We start from the raw sequence: 19,903 nt of genomic DNA on the forward strand, positions 1-19,903 counted from the left end.
CGAAGCCCATTCTCTTTCCATAAAGCTCTTCTGAAAATTCTCCCTGGATTTCTTTCCTGCTCAGCACACATTTCTACACTTAATTTGTTTCCCTAAGACTGCGATAATCCCACCCGCTTCTTCCGGCCTCTCTCTGTGTAGCTCATTGATCTAGTCTAGTTTGAATGGGCGGCTGTCCTTAATGCCAAGGGCTCCAGAAGTACTGAATGTGTTTGAACTTGAGCAGCAAAGGGAAATATCTTACCTTGTATTTATTTCACTGTGGGGACCAAAGCTCAGACAAGACTTAGAAGGGACCGTGGCACAAGCACTTGCTCAGAAAGGCCACCATGCCCCCACAGAGGGCACACCAGGCTTCAGTCCTGGCCGACGCCTTTGTCCTGTTTCTCTAATGCTGATGGTAAAGGGGATGTCACGTCCCTTGCAAAGGACCAGGTAGAAGCTATCTAATCTTTAAACGAAAGCCCAAACACAAGGTTGCCTCAATGATATTCAAACGTTATAGGTACAAAAACATCCCTGCTGTGGAAATTCCACAGGAAACCTCTCTTCGCCATTGCAAAACTGAAACTTACTACCCCATGAGCCCCTTTTCCTCCACTGGAACAATTGGTTATACTGGGATTTTGCTCTGGTTCTTGTTTCTGTTGGGTCTTGTTTTTAACATTACCAGATTGCTTGTTTTTATTTCTTGAACCACACATCCAAACCGCAAGCTCCTCGTCCCTCCTGCCGCAGGCTGCATCTCAAGGCTCCATTCTTGTCCCAGATTTCGTGTCCAGGGACTCTCATTTCAATGCTCATTTTTCACAAGGGGCTTTGGGATGGCTGCTCACCCTGCTTCAAGCCACAGTATAGTCCCCTTTCTCCTGGACCAGCTTTAAATACAGCACAAAGGCCATCCTTGAGGACACAGTGCACAGAGGTTGCTCCACATCTGCATTCAATACACCTGCCTTGAGCAACCTTGAAGGGATAGGCCCATGGCTGGGCTCAGGGCTGCAGGACTCAGAAGACATGTGGGCTTTTCCTGGAATGCACTGCCAGGTGGGGACATGGACATTGCCCTGAGAGTCACACAAACATTAAAATGCAACCTGGTATCTTGACTTCAGAGGAGAATGCCAGAGAGTGGGTATAGATCCATGAGAGGCTGAGCCCTCTCTGGGGAGGCTACAGGTGGGGAAGGGAGGATGAGGGGGCACCTGTGTAGCAGGCAGAGGGCACAGCCCACACAGAGGCTCTGAGGCCCAAGGAGCCTGGCGAGCCTGGCACCTAAGCCATAGGGGCTTGGTTTACAAATGGTCCTTTCAGATTCAGTCATCATTAGACCAGGAAGAAGGGGTTTCCATCTTGAAGGCATTTCTAACCTGCCATTTTCCAGACTAGGAAACTCGGGGCCAAGACAGAAGGGTGTGTCCACACTCTGTCACTTCACCTCAGTACAGTTGCCTTAGAGTCCAGGCAGATTTTCCAGAAAGCCCAGCAGATCCAGTGCTGTTGGCCCCTCCCCAGCACAACCCCCTCCAAGTCCTGAGCCTCGTTTTGCATTTGGAGTTTCAGATCTGGAGGACCTCCAAGTCTGCACAAGCTTCATGCCTCACCAAATCCATCCCCACCCCTTATTAGAACTCAGGACTTCTAGGGTGTGTCCTGACAGTACAAGGGAAGGACTCCTTTCTGAATCCAAAGAAGCAACATGTGAGGGAGAATCCTGGGGCTCAGGCAAGGCTTGATATAAGATGGGCCAGAGGCCTCAACAGGTCACTTCTCTGTGGCCAGACCCTGCTGCTTCCTGGGAGCCCTGACCTTCCTCCAAGGGTCGCAAGAACACCAAAGGTCACGTTTGGTTTCCATCTCACACACAGGAACTCTTACTTTTACGTAGTTTATTGTCAGTGACTTGCTTTCCTCAAATGAGCAGCACAGTTGAGCATACTGTTCCACTGCGATGACTTCCTCCTGATTCATTTATCAGTTGATGACCAAACCCTGTACTGGAAGCCCTGCTTACCCTTCTTACTCATCCTTGAGCTCAGCCTCCTTTGACTCAGTCTGTCCATGAGATTTCAGAGTTGGAGGCTATAGGATACGTGCATTGTAGGAGATAGGGAGGGGGTGCTCAGCAGGGTGTCGGGATCCTGGAAAGTGGCCTGCGTGGGCCACCCAGCCTGCACAACTGAGTGCTGGGATTTCTCCAGAAATTCCTGGGGTGAGGGAACAGGAATGGCTCCTCCCATGATTGTGGGTGTGCTTTCTAGACCATGAGCCCCTTTTGAGGACAAGGGTTGCCTTTCTCATAGATGCTTGGCTCATGTACATGCTCACTAAATAGCTACCAAATGAATGAATAAAGTCGTCACCAGATCTGGGAGTTTGGCTGCCTAGCCAGCAGGTGGAGTGACAGCAGCCACAGCAGTTATGGCTGCTGCTGCTTTGCAAGCCATATCATTTCCCCAAAATGTACCTGTCTCACCCCATGTATAGTGCATGTGAACTATGGCGAACCAATAAGTATGCAAAGCAGATACTGCTAGCATCAGAAAGGAAATTCACGTCTTATCACCACATCTCCAGAGTAAGTTGTGCTCACATGAACCAAATAGCATTCTTTCCCTTTCCAAAATTTACTAAAATTATTTTCAATATACACATAATAAAAGGTCCTTCGTTTTTTCTTCCACCACGCCCACCCCCAACAAAAGTCACTATTAACGAGATCGCCCACATAGGGGCCCGCACTCTGTAAGGAAGAAGTGTTCTGCAGCCTCTAGGTTAATAGCCGCTTGGTCTGGAGGGTCCTCAGAACTCATCTGTCCTCACCCCCTGACACTCACATGTCACAGATCTGAGACACACAAGCCCAGGTTGGGCAGCTGGGGCCACAGTAACAAGAAGGGATGTTTGCTAGCATTCTTTCATCTGTGGGATGGTGCCTCACTCTTTTATCTCATCTCAGAGGGGCCCCAGAACAGAGATGGGGCTTGTTGTAAAGACGGAGAGATGGAGGCCTGGGACAGACCCTGAAGCCAGCTCTGACTTCAGCTCACAGGCTCTGGATCCCCATTTCTCAGATGAGAACACTAGGCCCAAGGCAGGCCTGAGAACAGGGGTGTGTGGCTGGCCTCAGGGGTCCTCGAGCACTGCACCACCCTCTACAGGGGGCCCTGGACACCTGGGTGCAGGAGGAGGTGTCTCCAGGGAAACCCGTAGCAGCTGGGCAGGTCCCCACCGACTGCCGGGCTGCGCTTCCTTCCTGTGAATCAAAACGCCCCTCTGCTTCATTCCCTAGGACTGGAGAGTGACTTCCTGGCGGTGCTGAGTGACTACCCATCTCCTGATATCAGCCCCCCAATATTCCGCCGTGGGGAGAAACTGCGTGTGATTTCTGAGTGAGTTAGCTTTTCAAAACTTTTATAATCCTCAAAACAGGAGAACCTCAGTTTGGAGGGGAAGCACTAGATTTTTAGCTATAGTTGTCCAGTTCCACATGGGCCCTGATCCTACTGTGGGGTGAGAAGTCTGGCCCACACTGCAACCCTACCCCTTATGTGGCTGGGCCCTGAAACCTTCAATGGCTCCCCATGGACTGCTGGCTAAAATCTAATTGTTTATAACTAGGCTTTGAGACTTTTATGATCCCAATTCTGCTTCTCGTATTGGCCTCATCCCCCGCCACATGTGCGGTAACCCTGTGCCAGCACAAGCTGGGCAGAGAGACCCAGGGTCTGAAAACACTTTGATGACAGATAGCATTGCCTCCTATTCCTGTTGTCTCTTCAGAGTGATGCCAAACAGTCTGCAGGACAAACAGGGACTCTAAGTCCATTTTCTTTGGATCCTCGTTGATATAGACACACAGAATATCTTTGGTTATATTTCAGGGTACAAATCAAACCAGTAAACACTGGTTTTAAAAAGCCTCCATCTATAGCATAGCAGTTGAGAACATCAGCTGCTGATCCCTGAAGGTGGCTTTTTCTATTAAGTGGGAATGCTTCCAAGCTAGCTGCTAGCTTGAATGGGGGTGTCTGTTGCATGTGTGTGTGCGTGCACACACACACATGCATGAATGCATTGCCTGCACCCACTAAGCACTCAATTCCCAAACTGAGAAATTCTGGTGCATCTGGGCAATGGCAGATCTTAGAAGAGAACTGTCCCCAGCTGCCATGGGGTAATTCTGCTGATCCTGTTCACTTGTCCATTTGCCCATCCTGATCTTGTCTTTCCGTTCTGACAGTGAAGGAGGCTGGTGGAAAGCCATTTCTCTTAGCACTGGTCGGGAGAGTTATATCCCGGGAATCTGTGTGGCCAGAGTTTACCACGGGTGAGTACATTCGTCACCATTAAACATCATGCTGCCTGTGCCGGTGGCTCAGGAGATGGCAGGGAGGGATTCCAGCATGGTGCAGTGGCAAGGAAGACACTGGGTCAAGAAGGGCACCCCCCATCTCTGCCTCTCGGGAATGATGCAGATTGGGACCCATCCCTTCCACCTGGGGACTCAGGTTCCCTGGAGTGAATGAGGGAGCTGGGCTGCTCAGCTGGAATGAGGTGCTGCTGCTGCTCAGCACCGACCCGCAGATGCCCTACCACTGGAGGCAGGGAGGTGGAGCAGCTCAAGCCATCTGGGTTCAAGTCCTGCCTCTGACACTTTCTGCCCAGGTGAGGGAGCCCAGGCTGCTTAGGTTTCCGAAATCATTAGTTGTCGAAAAGAAAGTGCAACCCAGAACGATGGTAATAGTGACACGTAATGCCATGACCCAAGAGCAGGGCTGTTGGGAAAACGAGAAGGCCAATTTCCAAGTGGTTCCTGCAGCAATGCCAGACTTCACAGCGAGACTCTGCAAAGAGCCACATTCTCATCAACTCCACATCCAGAGGCACAGAGTGCTCCCTGCCCGACATGCCCACACACCCACCAGAGGTGCAGACGAGCCAAACAGAAGTGGATCATGGAGACCTCGGACGTGGCAGAGGGAAGCAGTATTTCCTCCTGTAGTGGTGCAGGGGTGGCTGGGGCAGCCCCTGGTGGCTCTGCGGCATAGCACACCTGGACTCACTTCCTGGCTCCCTCCTTCTAGGGAAAGGGCCTTGGGAGTTACCTAACCTCATCCAGCCACTGTCTTCTCACCTCTCAAATTAGCAAGGTCAGACCTCAGCCAAGAAGTGCTCAGCGTAGAGAAAACAGGAAGGAAGGAAGGAAGGAAAGACCACTGTCCAAATATGAAATAGCTTCTTGTCCAGAGCCACACGCCCGTCTAGTGAGACAGAGATGACCACACAAATACTCTGAAGACTGGAATTGAGTACATTGATTTCAGTATTGATGATCTTAGTCACGAATACAGAAAACACTTCCATATTGAGGCTGGTGAAACTGAACACAAGAGTCACTTTCTGAAAGAAACCCAAGTCACACTTCCACATCAGGGGCTGGGCTTTGATCCATTCATTCCTTAGCAAACGCACCTTGACACTTCATGCTGAAGATGTGGGACTGAAGCTGGCAGGGGCCGGGGTGGTGGGAACCCAGAGAAACAACCTACAGGACCCTACAGGACAACTGATCTAGTTGATGCATTGACATTTCTTAAAATACAGAATAGATAAAAGGGCAGTGAAGTATAGAGGATGTGGAATTGCATGTCCCGGAAAAATGTATTCTAATTTTACTCTCTCAATCACTGATATGGTAACGTGCACAAGTTACTTAATCATTCTGACTTTTAGCATCCTCATCTGTGAGCAGGATAATGTCCCTGTTTCAGGGAGTTGAGGTGAGGATTAGGGTTAAAGTGCTCAACATAGTGTAACATACAAACACAGTGAGTATTCCTATGTGGCTGCTGTTCCTTGTCTGTTGTCCTCCCCTTTCTAAGTAGACTTTTGTGTAAGAACTTGAATAAATGAGTATTTGTTGCATACACTAAAATAATTAGTACTTTATGCACTGTGAAGAACTAAGGGAATAGTTGAAATATTTGGCCAAATACAGCATGATCATCATCCCAGCAGCAAAAGTGACCACAGTGACGAGCACATACATGAACAAACAGAACCTCTGGGTCTTCTCACCTGGCGCTCAGGGCACTCAGTCGACAGACAGGCTTTGCTGACCTGGATCTGCTCCTGTGCCCTGGAGAACGTTAAAGCCTTCTGAGACAGTGGCATACCAACGCCTGTTACAGCACACACCGATCTGGACCTGAGAGATGGGAGTTGTGTCTGCATGTGCCCCAGCCACATGCGAACAAGGCACTTCCTGCCCAGCTGAGGTCTGGCAGAACCTGGTTTGCAAAGAGCCCGTTCACCTGGAACACAGATTCCTTTGTGCCCAGAGAAGCTTCCCAGGAGGACTCAAGAGCATCAGGTCTCCTGTGGGTGCGAAACCCCCACTCCAAAAGTGAGCTACCAGAGTGCCACCACTGCATCTTACTGTTTAGTGAAAAAAGCAAGGAACACAGGAAGCCCCTGGCGCGATGACGAGTATCTGAACGCGTGAGAATGGAGGGTGCTGGAGATCAGATGGAGGCACAGCAGGGCTTGATTGTGGGGCCTCCACGGGCCACCTCTCGTCTCTTCCTTCTTACTCACAAGCATATGCCAAGCCCAACCTCCTGGATGCCACCGTGAAACCCACAAGACAAGGGCACAGGGAGGGTGGCTATCTCGGAGTGCAAGGTGGTACGTGGAAGGCAGACTGCCACAGCCACAGAGGACCCTGTATAACGGCACGTGCTACACATTACATACGGTGCATGTTCCAGCAAGCATTGGAGGGACAGGCTGAGAGGTCCCATGCTTCCTGGATCATGTCCTGGCTAACACCTGGCCAGCGATAGGCACTTGGGAACTTTATATGAAATATAGAACATAGAAGTGCATGAATGAAGGAAAGAATAATAAGTGAATGAATAGCTGATGTCCCTCCTCTTTGACACCCCATCACCCTCACAGTACCTAGACTTCAACTTCACATTCAGTCTTAGCTGTCTCTAGGTTCTGTGGGCAGGGCACATGCAGGTTACTCACAGCTGTCCTCCTGTGTCTCAGGTGGCTGTTTGAAGGACTGGGCAGGGAGAAGGCGGAGGAGCTGCTGCAGCTGCCAGACACAAAGGTCGGCTCCTTCATGATCAGAGAGAGCGAGACCAAGAAAGGTGAGCAGCCTGTCTCTCCGTGCCCGGCTCAGACAGGCAGGCCCTACTCCTGGCTGCCCCTCCTGCCTACGTGTGCACATGGGTGTAGGTGGTTAGCTCCTTGCAGCCACCTCCACCCACCCGCAGCAAGGCCAGCATGATAGCTAGGGGCCCAGGAACAGGGAGCAGGTGACTGGGTACTACCATGGCCCTGGGTACTACCATGGCCCAGGCATGGGCAGCATGCTGGGCACACAGAGGTGGACAATGGCATGGCCCAGCCTGTAGACATCAGTCCTGAGGCTTGCACGGGTTTACCTCTCTGAACTCAGATTTCTCGTCTGTGAAGTGGAGAGAACCTCCCTTTGTAAAGTGGTGAGATTCCAATGTGATAATTCTTGTAGTGTCATTGCTGTGTGAAAGACCTTGAGATCAGTGTTCTCTGGGCCTCTCAGAGGGGACAAGCCCATGTGCCTGTTTGCCTGCTCACCAGACCTTTATCATCATAATTTCCTGCGTCAACTGAGCAGATAGCAGGGCGCCTTCTGTGGTTCAGAGCAGGAGTTCCAAGTCCTAGTTTCAGACATGAATTACTCTCTCTCTCTTAGCCTCAGGTCAGGCATTAAGGACAGCACCGTTCCTAGACATAGTAACAGCTTCATGTCACAGGAACAAAACCCTGGATGGCTAGGGCTCCCCCACTGGTGATCGTGATAGCAACTGTTCGAATAGCGGAGATCTGGCAAGTTCTTAGCCTGCTTCTTGTTCACTTCCTGTCAAGGAGGAGAAGACGCAGTCTAAGTATTTCCCAGGCACCCACCAAGGGCCGGGGCCCCCTGGCCCTGGAGTCTTCACCAAGATGAGCACAGCCTGGCTTGGGGGAAACACAGATGGAACATAGGGGATTCTAACGTCCCACAAGAGCTCTTGTCAGATACTTGAAGGTACCAGAGGACAACAAAGTCAAACAGAGGCCAAACATGGCATATTTGTTGGGCCCCAGAGGAAGGATACCCAGCTCAGAGCCCTGCAGCATGGCCAGGGAGGGAGCCTCACTCAGTTATCCAGGTCCTCAGCAGATCTGCAGTGGGGCAGGGTGGCAGGCTCCGCCCACTGGGGGGTGCAAAGTTCTGATGACTTTTCAGGCACTGCCCTGGACTGGCTTGCCGTATTTCCAGTTCCAGTTGAAATAACAAGAAGTATCATGGTGGGTGACTCAAAGGGCAGGGCTGACAAGTAACTATGTGCCCCAGGGCGGACCAGGAGCTTGCTGAAAGCAAAGCTTACACCCCAGAGCGGCTAAACCCAGGCTGGGCGCCTCTGAACGCTCACTCAGGCTGTCTGAGCCTCTATTTCTCCATCTGGAAAATATCTGGGGACAGTACCTCCCAGGCCCTTTCTGAGATTCAAGGAGACGTTGCCTGGAAGTAGCTTAGTCCCCCACCCGGGGCACAGACTGGATGAATGCCCATTCCTTGCCCCTCTCGCCACCTCTTGAGCACTTTCCACTCCTAGAACCCCAGGGGATGGAGCAGGGGGATCCTTAAACATCAACCAAGTCCAAATTCTCATGCTCCATTTGGGGGGCTGAGGCTAAGAGGGCTGCTGGTACATGCCTGAGCTTCTCCTCTTAGCAGCCTGTGTTGGTCACCACCTGTGACGCTGAAGGAGAAATGTCATCTTTCACATGTTTCTTAGAGACACTCGTGGACACCCAGGCACTGTCACTTGCTCCAATCCCTGAGGAAGTCGAGCTTAAGTCAGAGGGGGGTAGGGAGAGGAAAGGGGACCTGGCTGTGAGCACCCTGTCCGTGGGACAGGGGCCGAGGGAGGAAAGCAGTGGCACAAACACCTCAGTGCACACTAGGAAGCCGGCAGGGTCTGTCTGCACGGCCTGGAGCTATAGGTGGCAACTGAACTCTAAGCAGTCAAGGTGGCCTCCGGAGTCACAGGGATAAGACAGCACCACAGGGTTCACCTCAAGGAGCAGGAGGACTAGGCCTCTGTGCCTGGAAACCCAGGCTGGCAGTAAGAACCCTCTTGAGTGCATTGGGGGGCTGCTAAAATAACAGCTGCCCTGGGCTCTCAACTGGGAACCACATCTGAAAAGAGGGGTCCAGGGCAGGAGGGGCTGTGGTCCTGACAGGGTGCCACCTCCCAGTGTCACTGCACTAGACCCAGGGTGAGCAGCTAGGTGCCTCTGGGGAGGTGAGCCAGTCAGCTGGCTGCCCTTGAGAGGGAACACGTAGAGCCACTAACCTGTCCTTCTCCTCCTGTAGGTTTTTACTCCCTGTCGGTGAGACACAGGCAGGTGAAGCACTATCGCATCTTCCGCTTGCCAAACAACTGGTACTACATCTCCCCGAGGCTCACCTTCCAGTGCCTGGAGGACCTGGTCAACCACTACTCAGGTAAGAAACAGTTGGGACTGGAGGAGGAGGCCCCTCTGCACTGCCTGCTGCGGCCTCACAGCCTCGGTGGGCCTAGCTCCCCAACTGAAGCCAGGGATTTTTTTCTTGCTTTCTGCCCATTCTGACTTCTTACTATGTTAACTCAGAGTACAAGAGCCTCTGAGCCTTGTCCTACTAGGTACAATACACCTCATCTCAAATCCACCCTCTCTCCACCTATAAACCCCACAATCCACTTGCTCCTGTATCCCACACACAGACAGCTGGCAGCTCTTTAAGTGGCCCTGCATTTTGGGGGACTCTGTTCTGGAGTCCCACTCGTTGCCCCTTCTCTGCTTGTCAGAACCCTCTTCAGCGTCCAAGGCCAACGTGGGCCACCTCTGGGATGAAGCCTAGCAGTGAGACTTTGTTGGCCAGTCCTCTCTGTCCCAGTGTTCCAGGGTTCCTTTCCCTTGCACTCTGATAACTGTGCAGTGTGGCCTAGGTGATCGCATGCTGGTCTGTGTTTCCCAAAGAGATCCTAAGGATGAGGCATCTATTTTATTAATTTGCATATTGCTTGCTAGATGGGGAGACCAAGACAGGGAGCATCTTCCAAGATGGTAGAAGCGTGGTTAGTTCTGATAGAGTGATGGGTCAGTGTAGAGTCAGAAGACAGAAAGTGGGATTCAGCTGTGCAGGTCCTGAATGCCAGCTCAGGAGTTGGAATTTGCCCCTGGACAAAGGAACAATTGTAAACAGTTGCAGAGTTTCCAACAGCTGGTTCTGGCACCTCAGTGATTATTTCCAGCTCTGCTTGCTCACTGGGAGCTGGGCCACCTTGGACTGCATATTTGCCTCTGTCTGCCCCACTTTCTTTCCACACAATGCAGACACCAGTTGTCCCAACTCTCTGGAGGTGCTAAGGAGAGGACATGGCCATGACCTTGAGGACTTACTGAGTGGTACCCACTTTTTCTTGAGTGGGGCTGCTCTTGCTCTGTCCTACTGGGGGGAGCCAGGGAAGAAGCCCTTCCCACTTTGTTAGCGGCTTCCCCTTGGGTTCAGGTGCCTGACCTTTCACCCTGAGGAACCTTGCCAGCGCTCTTTAGGAGTCAGGGTATTGAATCAGAAGAGCAAAGGCCTTTTCAAGGAGAAAGGAACCCACGCAGCCACTGGGTGACATCCCTGGCCTATCAAGTGGCGGGTGACATGGAAGCAGAGGCTGCCGGGAGAGGCAGGCCCACCCTGGGGCCCAGGCTGGGGGGGCTGGAGCAAGTGCCCCGCCTCCTCTGCTTCTCATTCCTGGAAGGTGGTGACAGTGGCCCCAGCAGGGGACTGAATGATTATCAAGCATAATCTTTCTTGCGCCATGTGCAGCCCAGCCTGGCGCCTGTGGCAGATGCAAAATAAATGATTACAAATATCGCCTCTGTGATACCGAAAACCTCAGTTAGTTCAAAATGAAAGAGGAAGGGCGTCCTGGAAACAGCCGACTGTGCTGGGTAGGAGTGAAGGCTGGTCGTGGTATTTGGCTTTTAATAACAATCATCAGGGTGGTGTGCAGACCATAAATTTTGCATAGACAAAAGCAAACATGACATGAATGCTGCCCCAACAAAGCTCTCACAGACCAGGAGGCCAAGAGACTCGGCCTGCTGCACCACAGGGAGGGCTGGACTGAGCCAGTGCCTTCCAGAGAGACGACCCTGGCCCCAGCATCGGTTCACCTCTGCAACTAACTGAAATGGTCTGAAAATACACGATGTTTTCTGTGCTCTTCTAAGACATGGCCAGGGACATCGGGAGCAGGGGACCCTGAAAGCAGGGTCTCCGGAGCCCGAGGAGTGAGAGGCTGGAGCACTGCAGTGAGCTGTGTGGAGGGGAGTGAACCAGACCAGTGTCACCCCTGGGGGGCCGAGGAAGACCCGTCTTCTCCTCCTAAGGGACTCTGACCTGCTTTGGAATGAGAACCTGGTCCCAAATCCATGAGACAGGGTTTGGCCACATTCCGTGTCCATGGCCTCCTCAGCTTCTTCCTCTCTAGAATGGGCCCAAGATACTGACTGCACACAGAGAGGGGCCTTGGTGAGGTGAAGAGGCGGCACCAGCTCAGCAGGGCTCCTGTGTGCCTCCTGTGTCACTGCCTCTCCTCGTCCACGTCTGTTAGTTGCTAAGTGTGGCTAAGGGGGGCACCCAGGGCTGCCCTGCCTGCTGGGCTCTGGATCTGGCTTTGTCTTCCTCTTTCATGAGCTGGGGGTCACTTAGGTCTCCACCCCTAATTATGTTAGCCGCACAGTCAACCAGCCTTCCCACTGACCTCACAGTCCACCTCACGTCCCTGCACGCACCTACGTAGGTGACATCTGAGGTCATGCAGTCACACAGGAAGCCAGGAGCAGGCGTGGGGACACCGCCAGGGACAGCTGAGGTGCCGTCTCTCCAGCTTCCACTGGTTTCTGGTCCCCAGCCCCTCCGGCTGCCTGGGCCCAGCTAAGTGTGCCGCACATTCAGGGCACCTTAGCAGCCCTCCAAGGACTGCGTGTGTGACCCTCAGCCTGGCCACTACCTTCCACCCCCCTTTCAAGTCCCTGCCTTTATTTCCCATGCCAAGGGCCAGGCTGGACCAGAAGGTGCTCAGGCCTGCACTCCACCCTGGCCACGGCTTCCCTGGGCCTGACCCTGTCTGCTTCCCCCTGCAGAGGTGGCTGATGGCCTGTGCTGTGTGCTCACCACGCCCTGCCTGACGCAGAGCACGCCCGCGCCAGCAGCCAGAGCCTCCAGCTCCCCCGTCACCCTGCGCCAGAAGACCTTCGACTGGAAGAGAGCGTCCAGGTGTGTGGGTGTCCCCTGAGCGTGTGAGCCCGACACGGTGTGGAGAGCCGTGGCCTGAAGTCACTGGCCACTCCCACCATAGCCCTCAGTCCCCTTGTCCTTAGGAGTCCCTGCTGAAAGCTAGAAGGCATTGTTCAGCAGGACGCCGCCTTGCTTTCCTGACTGCACAGGTCCTAGACTAACGCACGAGCCAACCTGTGTCATTTAGTAGTATTTAAGACTCACTCACGGAACTCAAACATGACAAAACTGAGGTGACTCAGTTTTTCTAAGAGAAAAAACATCTTCCACTGATTTAGTCTTTTTTTTTTCCATTGCCAGCCATTAAATTTTGAGGTGAATATCCATCATTTGTGATTGGTGGATTATCTTATAAATTGAACAGAAATCAAAATTCATCCCATGGGTAAGTTCAAAGAAAATCAGAGATCAGAATTGGCTAGGAGATGAACAAAACTGATCTTCCTTATAGAAAAACTCACTTAGATTTACAGTTGGAAGTTACAGGCACTGGAGAAAACAGTAATTCAGAGAGGCTGAGTGGTTTGTCAAGATCACACAGCCAACAAATATAAGAACCAGAATTAGAACAAGAAGCTAAAAGGATATTAACTAGGCTCTCTTTTTTTCTTCCCTTTCCTTTTCTTTGTCCCTTGTCCCCTCTCTGTCAACATCCCACTCTTTTCTCCCGTTCTCTGCCACCTGTTCTGACTCACAGACTGCAGGAGGACCCTGAGGGAGCAGGGAACCCACTTGGGGTGGATGAGTCCCTTTTCAGCTATGGCCTTCGGGAAAGCATCGCGTCCTACTTGTCCCTGACTGGGGATGACAGCAGCCCCTTTGATCGGAAGAAGAAGAGCGTCTCGCTGATGTACAGTGGAAGCAAGAGGAAGAGCTCGCTGCTCTCGTCGCCACCGTACTATGAAGACTAGCGGCACAGCAGAGCCCGGGCTCGCCCCCGAGGCCACAGAGGTTCTGACTGTCACCTGGGATCTTGCAAAAGGCAGGATTCTCTGGCCCCTGGACAACCCAATTCCAGCCAGGAGAAGCCATCGTGAGACCCAAACTCTCACCTTCTCTATCCACATCATGACCAAAGGGACCCCTCCTCCGTGTCTGACCAGGGCTGTGACACAGGACATGTCAAGTCTCAATGGGATGGGACAGTGTCTCAAAGAGCCCAGCAGACCAGGATGTGCACGTGACGCACGGGAAGGATGAGGAATTCTTCCAGAAACTGCGTCGGAAGCGTTCCTCAGTCGACTGGCAGAAGGAGGTGGAAGGTGGAGGAGGACCGCAGCCTGCAGAGGGGGGCAGCAGGTGGGAGGCGCGCTGCCATCCACGGAGACCTGCGGAGTGACACTTCCTCCCTTGTAAGAGACCCACTGACACTAAAGCCCAGCCGACGGACTGGCTAGCTCCTCCACACCAGGAGGAGACGTTGGCGTTCTCCTGCACCAAAGCCACGCGGCCTGAAGTTTGTGGATTCCTGGGTCCACCACGAGGGCAGGGGACATGGGGCAAGGGCGGTGCCTGGTGGGGAAGGGAGGTGGCCTGGGACTCACCACCTTCCAGGGGCCCCAGCCAGGGTCTGCAGCACAGAAAGAGCTTCTCTGGCTGCTGGGGTCCTTGCCAGAGTTAACGAACCAATGATTCCTTCACAATTGTGTAAAAAGGTGCTGTGTTAAGTCCTGTGTGAGGTGGGGAACAAATAGGGAAACAAGGGTGACTCAGCCCAGCCCCCACCGAGGTGTCAGAGTGAGGCAGGGAGAGAGTGGATAAGCAGGGAATGTAAAAGCAGCCTCACGTGGAGAGATGGACTGCCGGCCTGGGATGGGCTTGGGCAGGGGATGGGGTGCCCATGTCCAGGGATCTGCATGGAGCTTAGGGCTGCTGGACGTGGCAGGAAGAAAGGCCGGATGTTCTTAAAAGAAGGAAAGTGGTCACTTCTAAGGAGTTGACTCACACCACATTTTATCCTAGGAAGGGTCTGGTATCCACATGAGTGCAAATACCGAGCTCCAGGAGGAGGGGAGGCCCCGAGTGGCTTGATTTTGCCATATATAGCTGTAGGAGACGGGTGAAAACACAGGCGGAGAAGGAGCGGTGAACCAGACAGTCGGATCCTGCCAGGAAGGCAGGCGGCTGCAGACGGCTCATGACTCAACTCTTCCCCTTCCAGGGACTCTGGGGAGGGGGCGCGTGCACGTGGCCCTTCACGTCTGCTCACGGGCGCGTCCATGGACGTGAGTTCATGCTGCTGGTGGTACGTGCCTATGTGTTTACATGATCTGCTGTGTCACCAGATTCCAGGGTATTCATACAAGGAGGCATTTGTGGCTTCCTTGACAATCCCCCACGGCTGATCCAAAGCCACCAACCGGCACGTGAGAAAGGAACGTGACGCCCGTGACACCCGGGACTTTCACCTGGAGGCCTGGAGCCTCTGCGCTCCAGATGTCTGTACAGTGACTTCTGTGTTATTTTCTGTTGTGACCGATGTGACTGGAGCATTGGGGAGCATTACACTTTGTTCAATCATGTATTTATTCCTGATTAAAGTAAGCCTAATAAATATTTAAGCCTTGAATGTGGGAGCTTCCAGGTGGCGGTGAGTGGAAAGTTCTCTCAGGGGCTCTGCAGCTTCCTGAGGACAGCCCCAGCCAGACTCCCTGGAGCCGTGGAGTCTCTTCTCCCTGGAAGGTGGGCCTGGGGTGAGGGAGGCAGAATCTTCGCCCCCATCAAGAGAACCGTACATCACTGGTGGTAGGTGAGCTGTGTGGTCTTCTGAGAATTTCTAGAAATGATTCCTGGGCACCTACTAAATAAATACTGCTCCAGGTGCTCGGGCTGCATCAGGGAAAACCCGTGGGGCCTCTGATGTCATGGAACTTGATGTCACACATAACAGGAGGCTTTCTGATGAGGAGGAGGGACCTGCAGAAAACAGCAGAGCCCAGTGGATGGGGTCTCTTTAGATGGATGCTGAGGGAGGCCGCAGTGGACCCAGCCACAGAGCTGAGGCCTGGGAGAGGAGCAGCTAACTGCCATGCACAGATCTAGGGACAGGGACAGCAGGCAGCTCCTGCAGGCTGAGGGTACCAGCAGGACAGTAGGGTAGCAAGGGCGCAGTGTGCTGAGAGAGGGAGTGTAGGCATGGGGTGGGTGAAGCAGGCCTGCAGGCTCTCAGGCCCTCAAGGGGAAGGGAGGGGCAGGGCCTACTCAGAGAAACAGGAAGCCATCCAAGAACCTAAGGGGGTGATAGCATCTCCATATGTTTGTGGGATCACCTGGCTGCTATGTGGAGGATGGATTTTTTAAATCCGAGCATTTACTGTCTAGTTGACTTATGCTTAAAGCAAAAGATGAAGAGATTTTGGAAACGAAGGAGTGGAAAGTTTTCATGGAGAAAATGAACGAACATGTTTCATGTTGAGGCAAATGGAATCTAAATTACACCAGGGCAAAGGCAGATGTCACAGAAGGAGCAATCCACTGAGAAGATGGGACGCTCGCAACCTGTGTCACTCAAAAGATAAACAGCTTCAAAATACATCAGGACACTCTCATGAGGATAGATGCATAAACCGATCATTCCATTTGGAGTCTCAGAAACTGCTAGACTGAACAAGCAGAAGTGGAGAGGTGTACAGACTTTAATAACACTGGGCTCCTTTTCTGCCAATGAACAGGAACCCATCAAGTCACGGAGGAAGCTACAGACATCAGGGCGTGGAATCCTTCTGCTGTGCTCTATGACCAGGGGTAACACAAATGGAAACGATTTGCAAAAGGGTGGATAACAATTCTATGAATCTAAATTCTTTAAAAAAATCTTTTGGATAAGAAGAAAATAATGCAAAAAAATAAGAGATTCAGAAACAAATGACAATATTGCTACTTTGCAAAATTTCTGGGGAAGAGTTGATAAAACCATAAGGGAACTTCATTGCTTACATCTGACATTGATCAGAATGAGAAGTGATGAGGTCAGCTTCCGACTCAGGAAGTAAGAGACCACCGCTTAGTCAGAGTCAGGAGAAAGACCGTAATGATAAGAACAGATGTCAGTGATTTGGAGTCTAAAACAGAGCCATACATAGAGAAGATTTTGAAAGCCAAAACATTGTCTAAATAATAAGATTGATATGATAGATAAAAACACAAACCAGCATGGCCCAGAAAGACAAAGAAGAAAAAGCAAATCAGGTGAAGTTCCCTTGGTAACAGTGTCCAGGAGAGGGTGTGGCCCCCAGGACCACAGGGAGGCCTCCCTCCCTCTGCAGCTCCTCCCTGCTGCCTGGACCGCTCCCCAGAGCTCCCACTCAGGTATGAGGGCAGGTCTAGGTATGGCTAGGGGACGCTTTTGAGAAAGAGAAAGAAGGAAAGAAACTCCTTTGGACTGTAAGCTGCCTTCCTATTGGGTCTCCAAGACGCAGCAGGTGGGTGGTTTGGTCCAAAGGGGACACAATGGGACTTGCCCTCATTTGAAGATGTAGAGGCAGCTTCAAAGAAACCCTAAAAAACCACCAGGCCAGGCATGGAAGCTGAGGAGAGAGCTCAGGGAAGTCCCAAGCCCACTTGCTCCCCGCCCCCAGGCTTTACAAACCAGAAAACACCACAGGAGACAAAGCACGTTCACCGGGCCAGCCAGGACCACCTGATCACACAGACTTTTACAAAACCGTTCAAACCCAGGGAGAAGCCTGAAGGGAACCAAACTGCTGTGTCCACGGCTGATTGTCAGCCTGATTCGCGATGCCAGGCTGAACAGCAGGGCAATGCAGGTTTTCTTTTCCCAAAATTAGCAATGAATTCCATGAAATAATACTCAGATTACCAGCAGGAGAATTAGGGGAAAAAGACAAGGAAAGAAAACTTCAACAGACTTATTCTAAAACCTTCTAGGAGCACCAAATCCATGACTGGCGAGACCACTTTGATGAGCAGGGGAGAGCGCTCCCACCCACTGTGAGGTGAGATCTGCAGACAAGGAGGCAAGAAGGCCACTGCCGGCCATCAGCTCCATCTCCCCATCTGCTCAGCGGAGCTCAGCCTCGCCCTGGACCCTCCCGAGAACCAGGCTCCCTACTAAGTGCTAAGGAACTCTAAGGTTCCCAGCACCTCACCGTAGTCAAAATCAGATAATGTGAGAAAAATCATAAACACGCAGAACAAGCAGAATTCCTAAAAGCTGCTAAATAGAAGTCTCTTCTTAAGGGGAGATTCTTTGAGAGAGATTCTTTGTTTTATGAACTCAAATATGTTAAACAAATGTGGAGGCCCTTTGGCTCAGCCCTGAACCACGGAAGGGATCTTCTTTCTAGCAGACGCTGGACACACTGACCACAATCAGAGGAGAGAAGCCTGGGGGAGGTTGGCCTTTCTCCACGCGGTGAGAGCTGGGAGCTGCAGAGGAGTTCCCACAGAAACAGAGGTGGAAAGATGCAGGAGGCTGCCTCGAGGCCAGGAGCTCTCGCTCTGAGGAAGGAGGATGGCAGGGAATGGTTCCTAGGTCCTAGGAGTCACTTCCTCCTTTCTCCTCCCTTAAGGCTTGCCCGACCTCAGGCCGTGATGCATGTTTCCAGCAAGCCCCTTTCTCCCTCCACCTGGCCAGGGCAGGTAGGAGGTCCTGGGCCACCTGTAGTTGGAGGCAGCTCCCTGCCACGGAGGGGAGGTTGGGTTTCTTGGGTTCCCAGGACACTTTGCGAACCTGATGCTATGACAATGTCACCAGCCCATAGGACACAGAGAGAAAGCGCCATGCTAATGTCACAGGTGAGAAATGCCAGGTGAAGAGTTCTTTCCAAGGCCAGGGTTTTAATGTCCACTCCTCTGATTCTTGGTTCTGGCTTCTTCCCTCACATCTTAAGACCCTGAGAGAACTTCAGTTCCCAAAGACGTCCTTAGGAATGGGAAAACATGGGATTTGGCTTTAGTTTCTTCATTGTGTGTTCTTTGGCAGGTCACTAGATGTCTCTGAGCCTCAGAAAACTTATCTCTACATAGGAAATAAAATGAAGATCCCGTGCCAATCAATGTGGGGAATCCAAGATAATGAAAGTGTCTGTGAACTCAAATATGTTAAACAAATGTGGGGTATTCATCACCGTCAAAGGAGCTTCTCCACTAATGTTTTAATAGTTCTAGCCCCAAGAACTTGCAGAGAGACTTCAGATTTTACCCAAGAATAAACTGCCAACCCGCATTCATTGCCCCAACATCTGCGGTAAAGAACACATTTAAGAATTTCTAATATGTTGAAGTATTTCAGTTCTCCCAATTCCAAATAATTTCACTTGCATCCCAGGGACTTCTGGGAACAGTTGTAAAAACTGCTTCCAAGTGAGTAAAACAGACGGAAGGTTTATTTTTAAATATACTGCCATTTGTTAAAACAGATTCAGTTTTGAAATTCCCCAAACACCTAAACCCTGAAAAAGAAAAAAAACCTGCCTTCCAGGCCTTTTGGGAGATATCTGGGCATCCTCTGGGTCCTAGTGAGTATCTCGTGGCTGAGTGGGCCCTGGAGGAGTCTCTTTGGGATCAACTCAAAGAGGAGGCTGAGCTTTCAACACCAGGAACTGAAAAATGCTGGCGCTCAAACCTCCTGCCATTAGGATAGAGCAACTTCAGAGAAACAGAGGAGGAAAACCAGACTCACAGGAAAGAGACCCAAAGACGGTGGAGGAGCTGGGCTAGCCTTGCAGAGAGAAGCGGGGCTAGCCTGTGGATCCCTGGCCCCCACAGACACTCTCGGGTCACGTGGTTCACTTGCTCACCCGCTGTCTCCTGGAGCACCTGCTCACAGTAAGGTGTGCATGCAGGTGCCTGGACCCTGCTCGGCCAGAGCTCAGCCTTGTGAGGAGGCAGACTGGGCACCGAGAGCGTCCGTTACCAGTGGAAATCCTGATGACGCTGCACCGCATGAGTCATGTAAGGGGCCAGGTCTAAGGGAGAAGTCTGGAAGGCTTTCCTAAGGGACAAGCAGGGAGCAAAGAGGAGTTGGGGAGAAAGTCTCTCCATCAGAGGAAGTTGCCTACACAGGCACGCCACGGGGAGTGAATCCAGAGCCTTATAAATGCTCCTGTAGCCAAAGGAGAGAGGCCATAGCAGGTGGGGTCTCTTTTGGGAATGGAGACAGTGCTGACCCAGCCTCCATTATGGCCAATGACCCTCTCCCCTCCTATGATCAAGGGTTTGGACCCCAAAAAGACTGGGCAAGGCTGGGAGCAATGCCATGGTCCTAGCACTGCTAGCAGGTCAGTGAGGAACTGGGCCCATGGCTGGGTCTCGCCGTTCTCCACCTTGGCTTCAATGAGTTCCTCTGCAGGCTCCCAATGGCCTTCTCTGCCCCCAACATGGCTCCTCCCATTCGTTTTCCCGCCACTCTAAGGGCAGCTCTAAGCACCTGCTCTCACCTGCTTAGAAAGCCTTTGACAGCGCACCCATGCCCATCACAGTGATCCACCGTAGCAGAAGGTGGGAGCAGCCAGGGGCCTATTAACAGTGAACGGATGGGTCAACAGAACACAG

General features: G+C 52.0%; 2 protein-coding genes across 5 annotated transcripts in view; one reads left to right on the forward strand and one right to left on the reverse strand.

The window, feature by feature from the left end:
* Positions 1–14,957, forward strand: part of Sla (Src like adaptor) — a 53,297-nt gene extending 38,340 nt beyond the window's left edge. For 3 of the 4 annotated variants that reach the window (XM_040293616.2, XM_021724035.3, XM_005316140.5), the window contains 6 exons: positions 3,293–3,392; positions 4,244–4,330; positions 7,060–7,163; positions 9,422–9,553; positions 12,235–12,367; positions 13,086–14,957. In XM_040293616.2, the coding sequence (XP_040149550.1) occupies positions 3,293–3,392; positions 4,244–4,330; positions 7,060–7,163; positions 9,422–9,553; positions 12,235–12,367; positions 13,086–13,299 (770 nt within the window). In that variant the 3' untranslated portion in view covers positions 13,300–14,957. Of the gene's footprint in view, positions 1–3,292; positions 3,393–4,243; positions 4,331–7,059; positions 7,164–9,421; positions 9,554–12,234; positions 12,368–13,085 lie in introns of those variants that run through there. The other variant, XM_040293617.1, reaches the window with a different exon arrangement.
* Positions 1–19,903, reverse strand: part of Tg (thyroglobulin) — a 209,662-nt gene that overhangs the window by 64,440 nt on the left and 125,319 nt on the right. The window lies entirely within an intron of this gene.

This window comes from Ictidomys tridecemlineatus, chromosome 7 (assembly GCF_052094955.1).
Source record: "Ictidomys tridecemlineatus isolate mIctTri1 chromosome 7, mIctTri1.hap1, whole genome shotgun sequence".
Lineage (NCBI taxonomy): Eukaryota > Metazoa > Chordata > Mammalia > Rodentia > Sciuridae > Ictidomys > Ictidomys tridecemlineatus.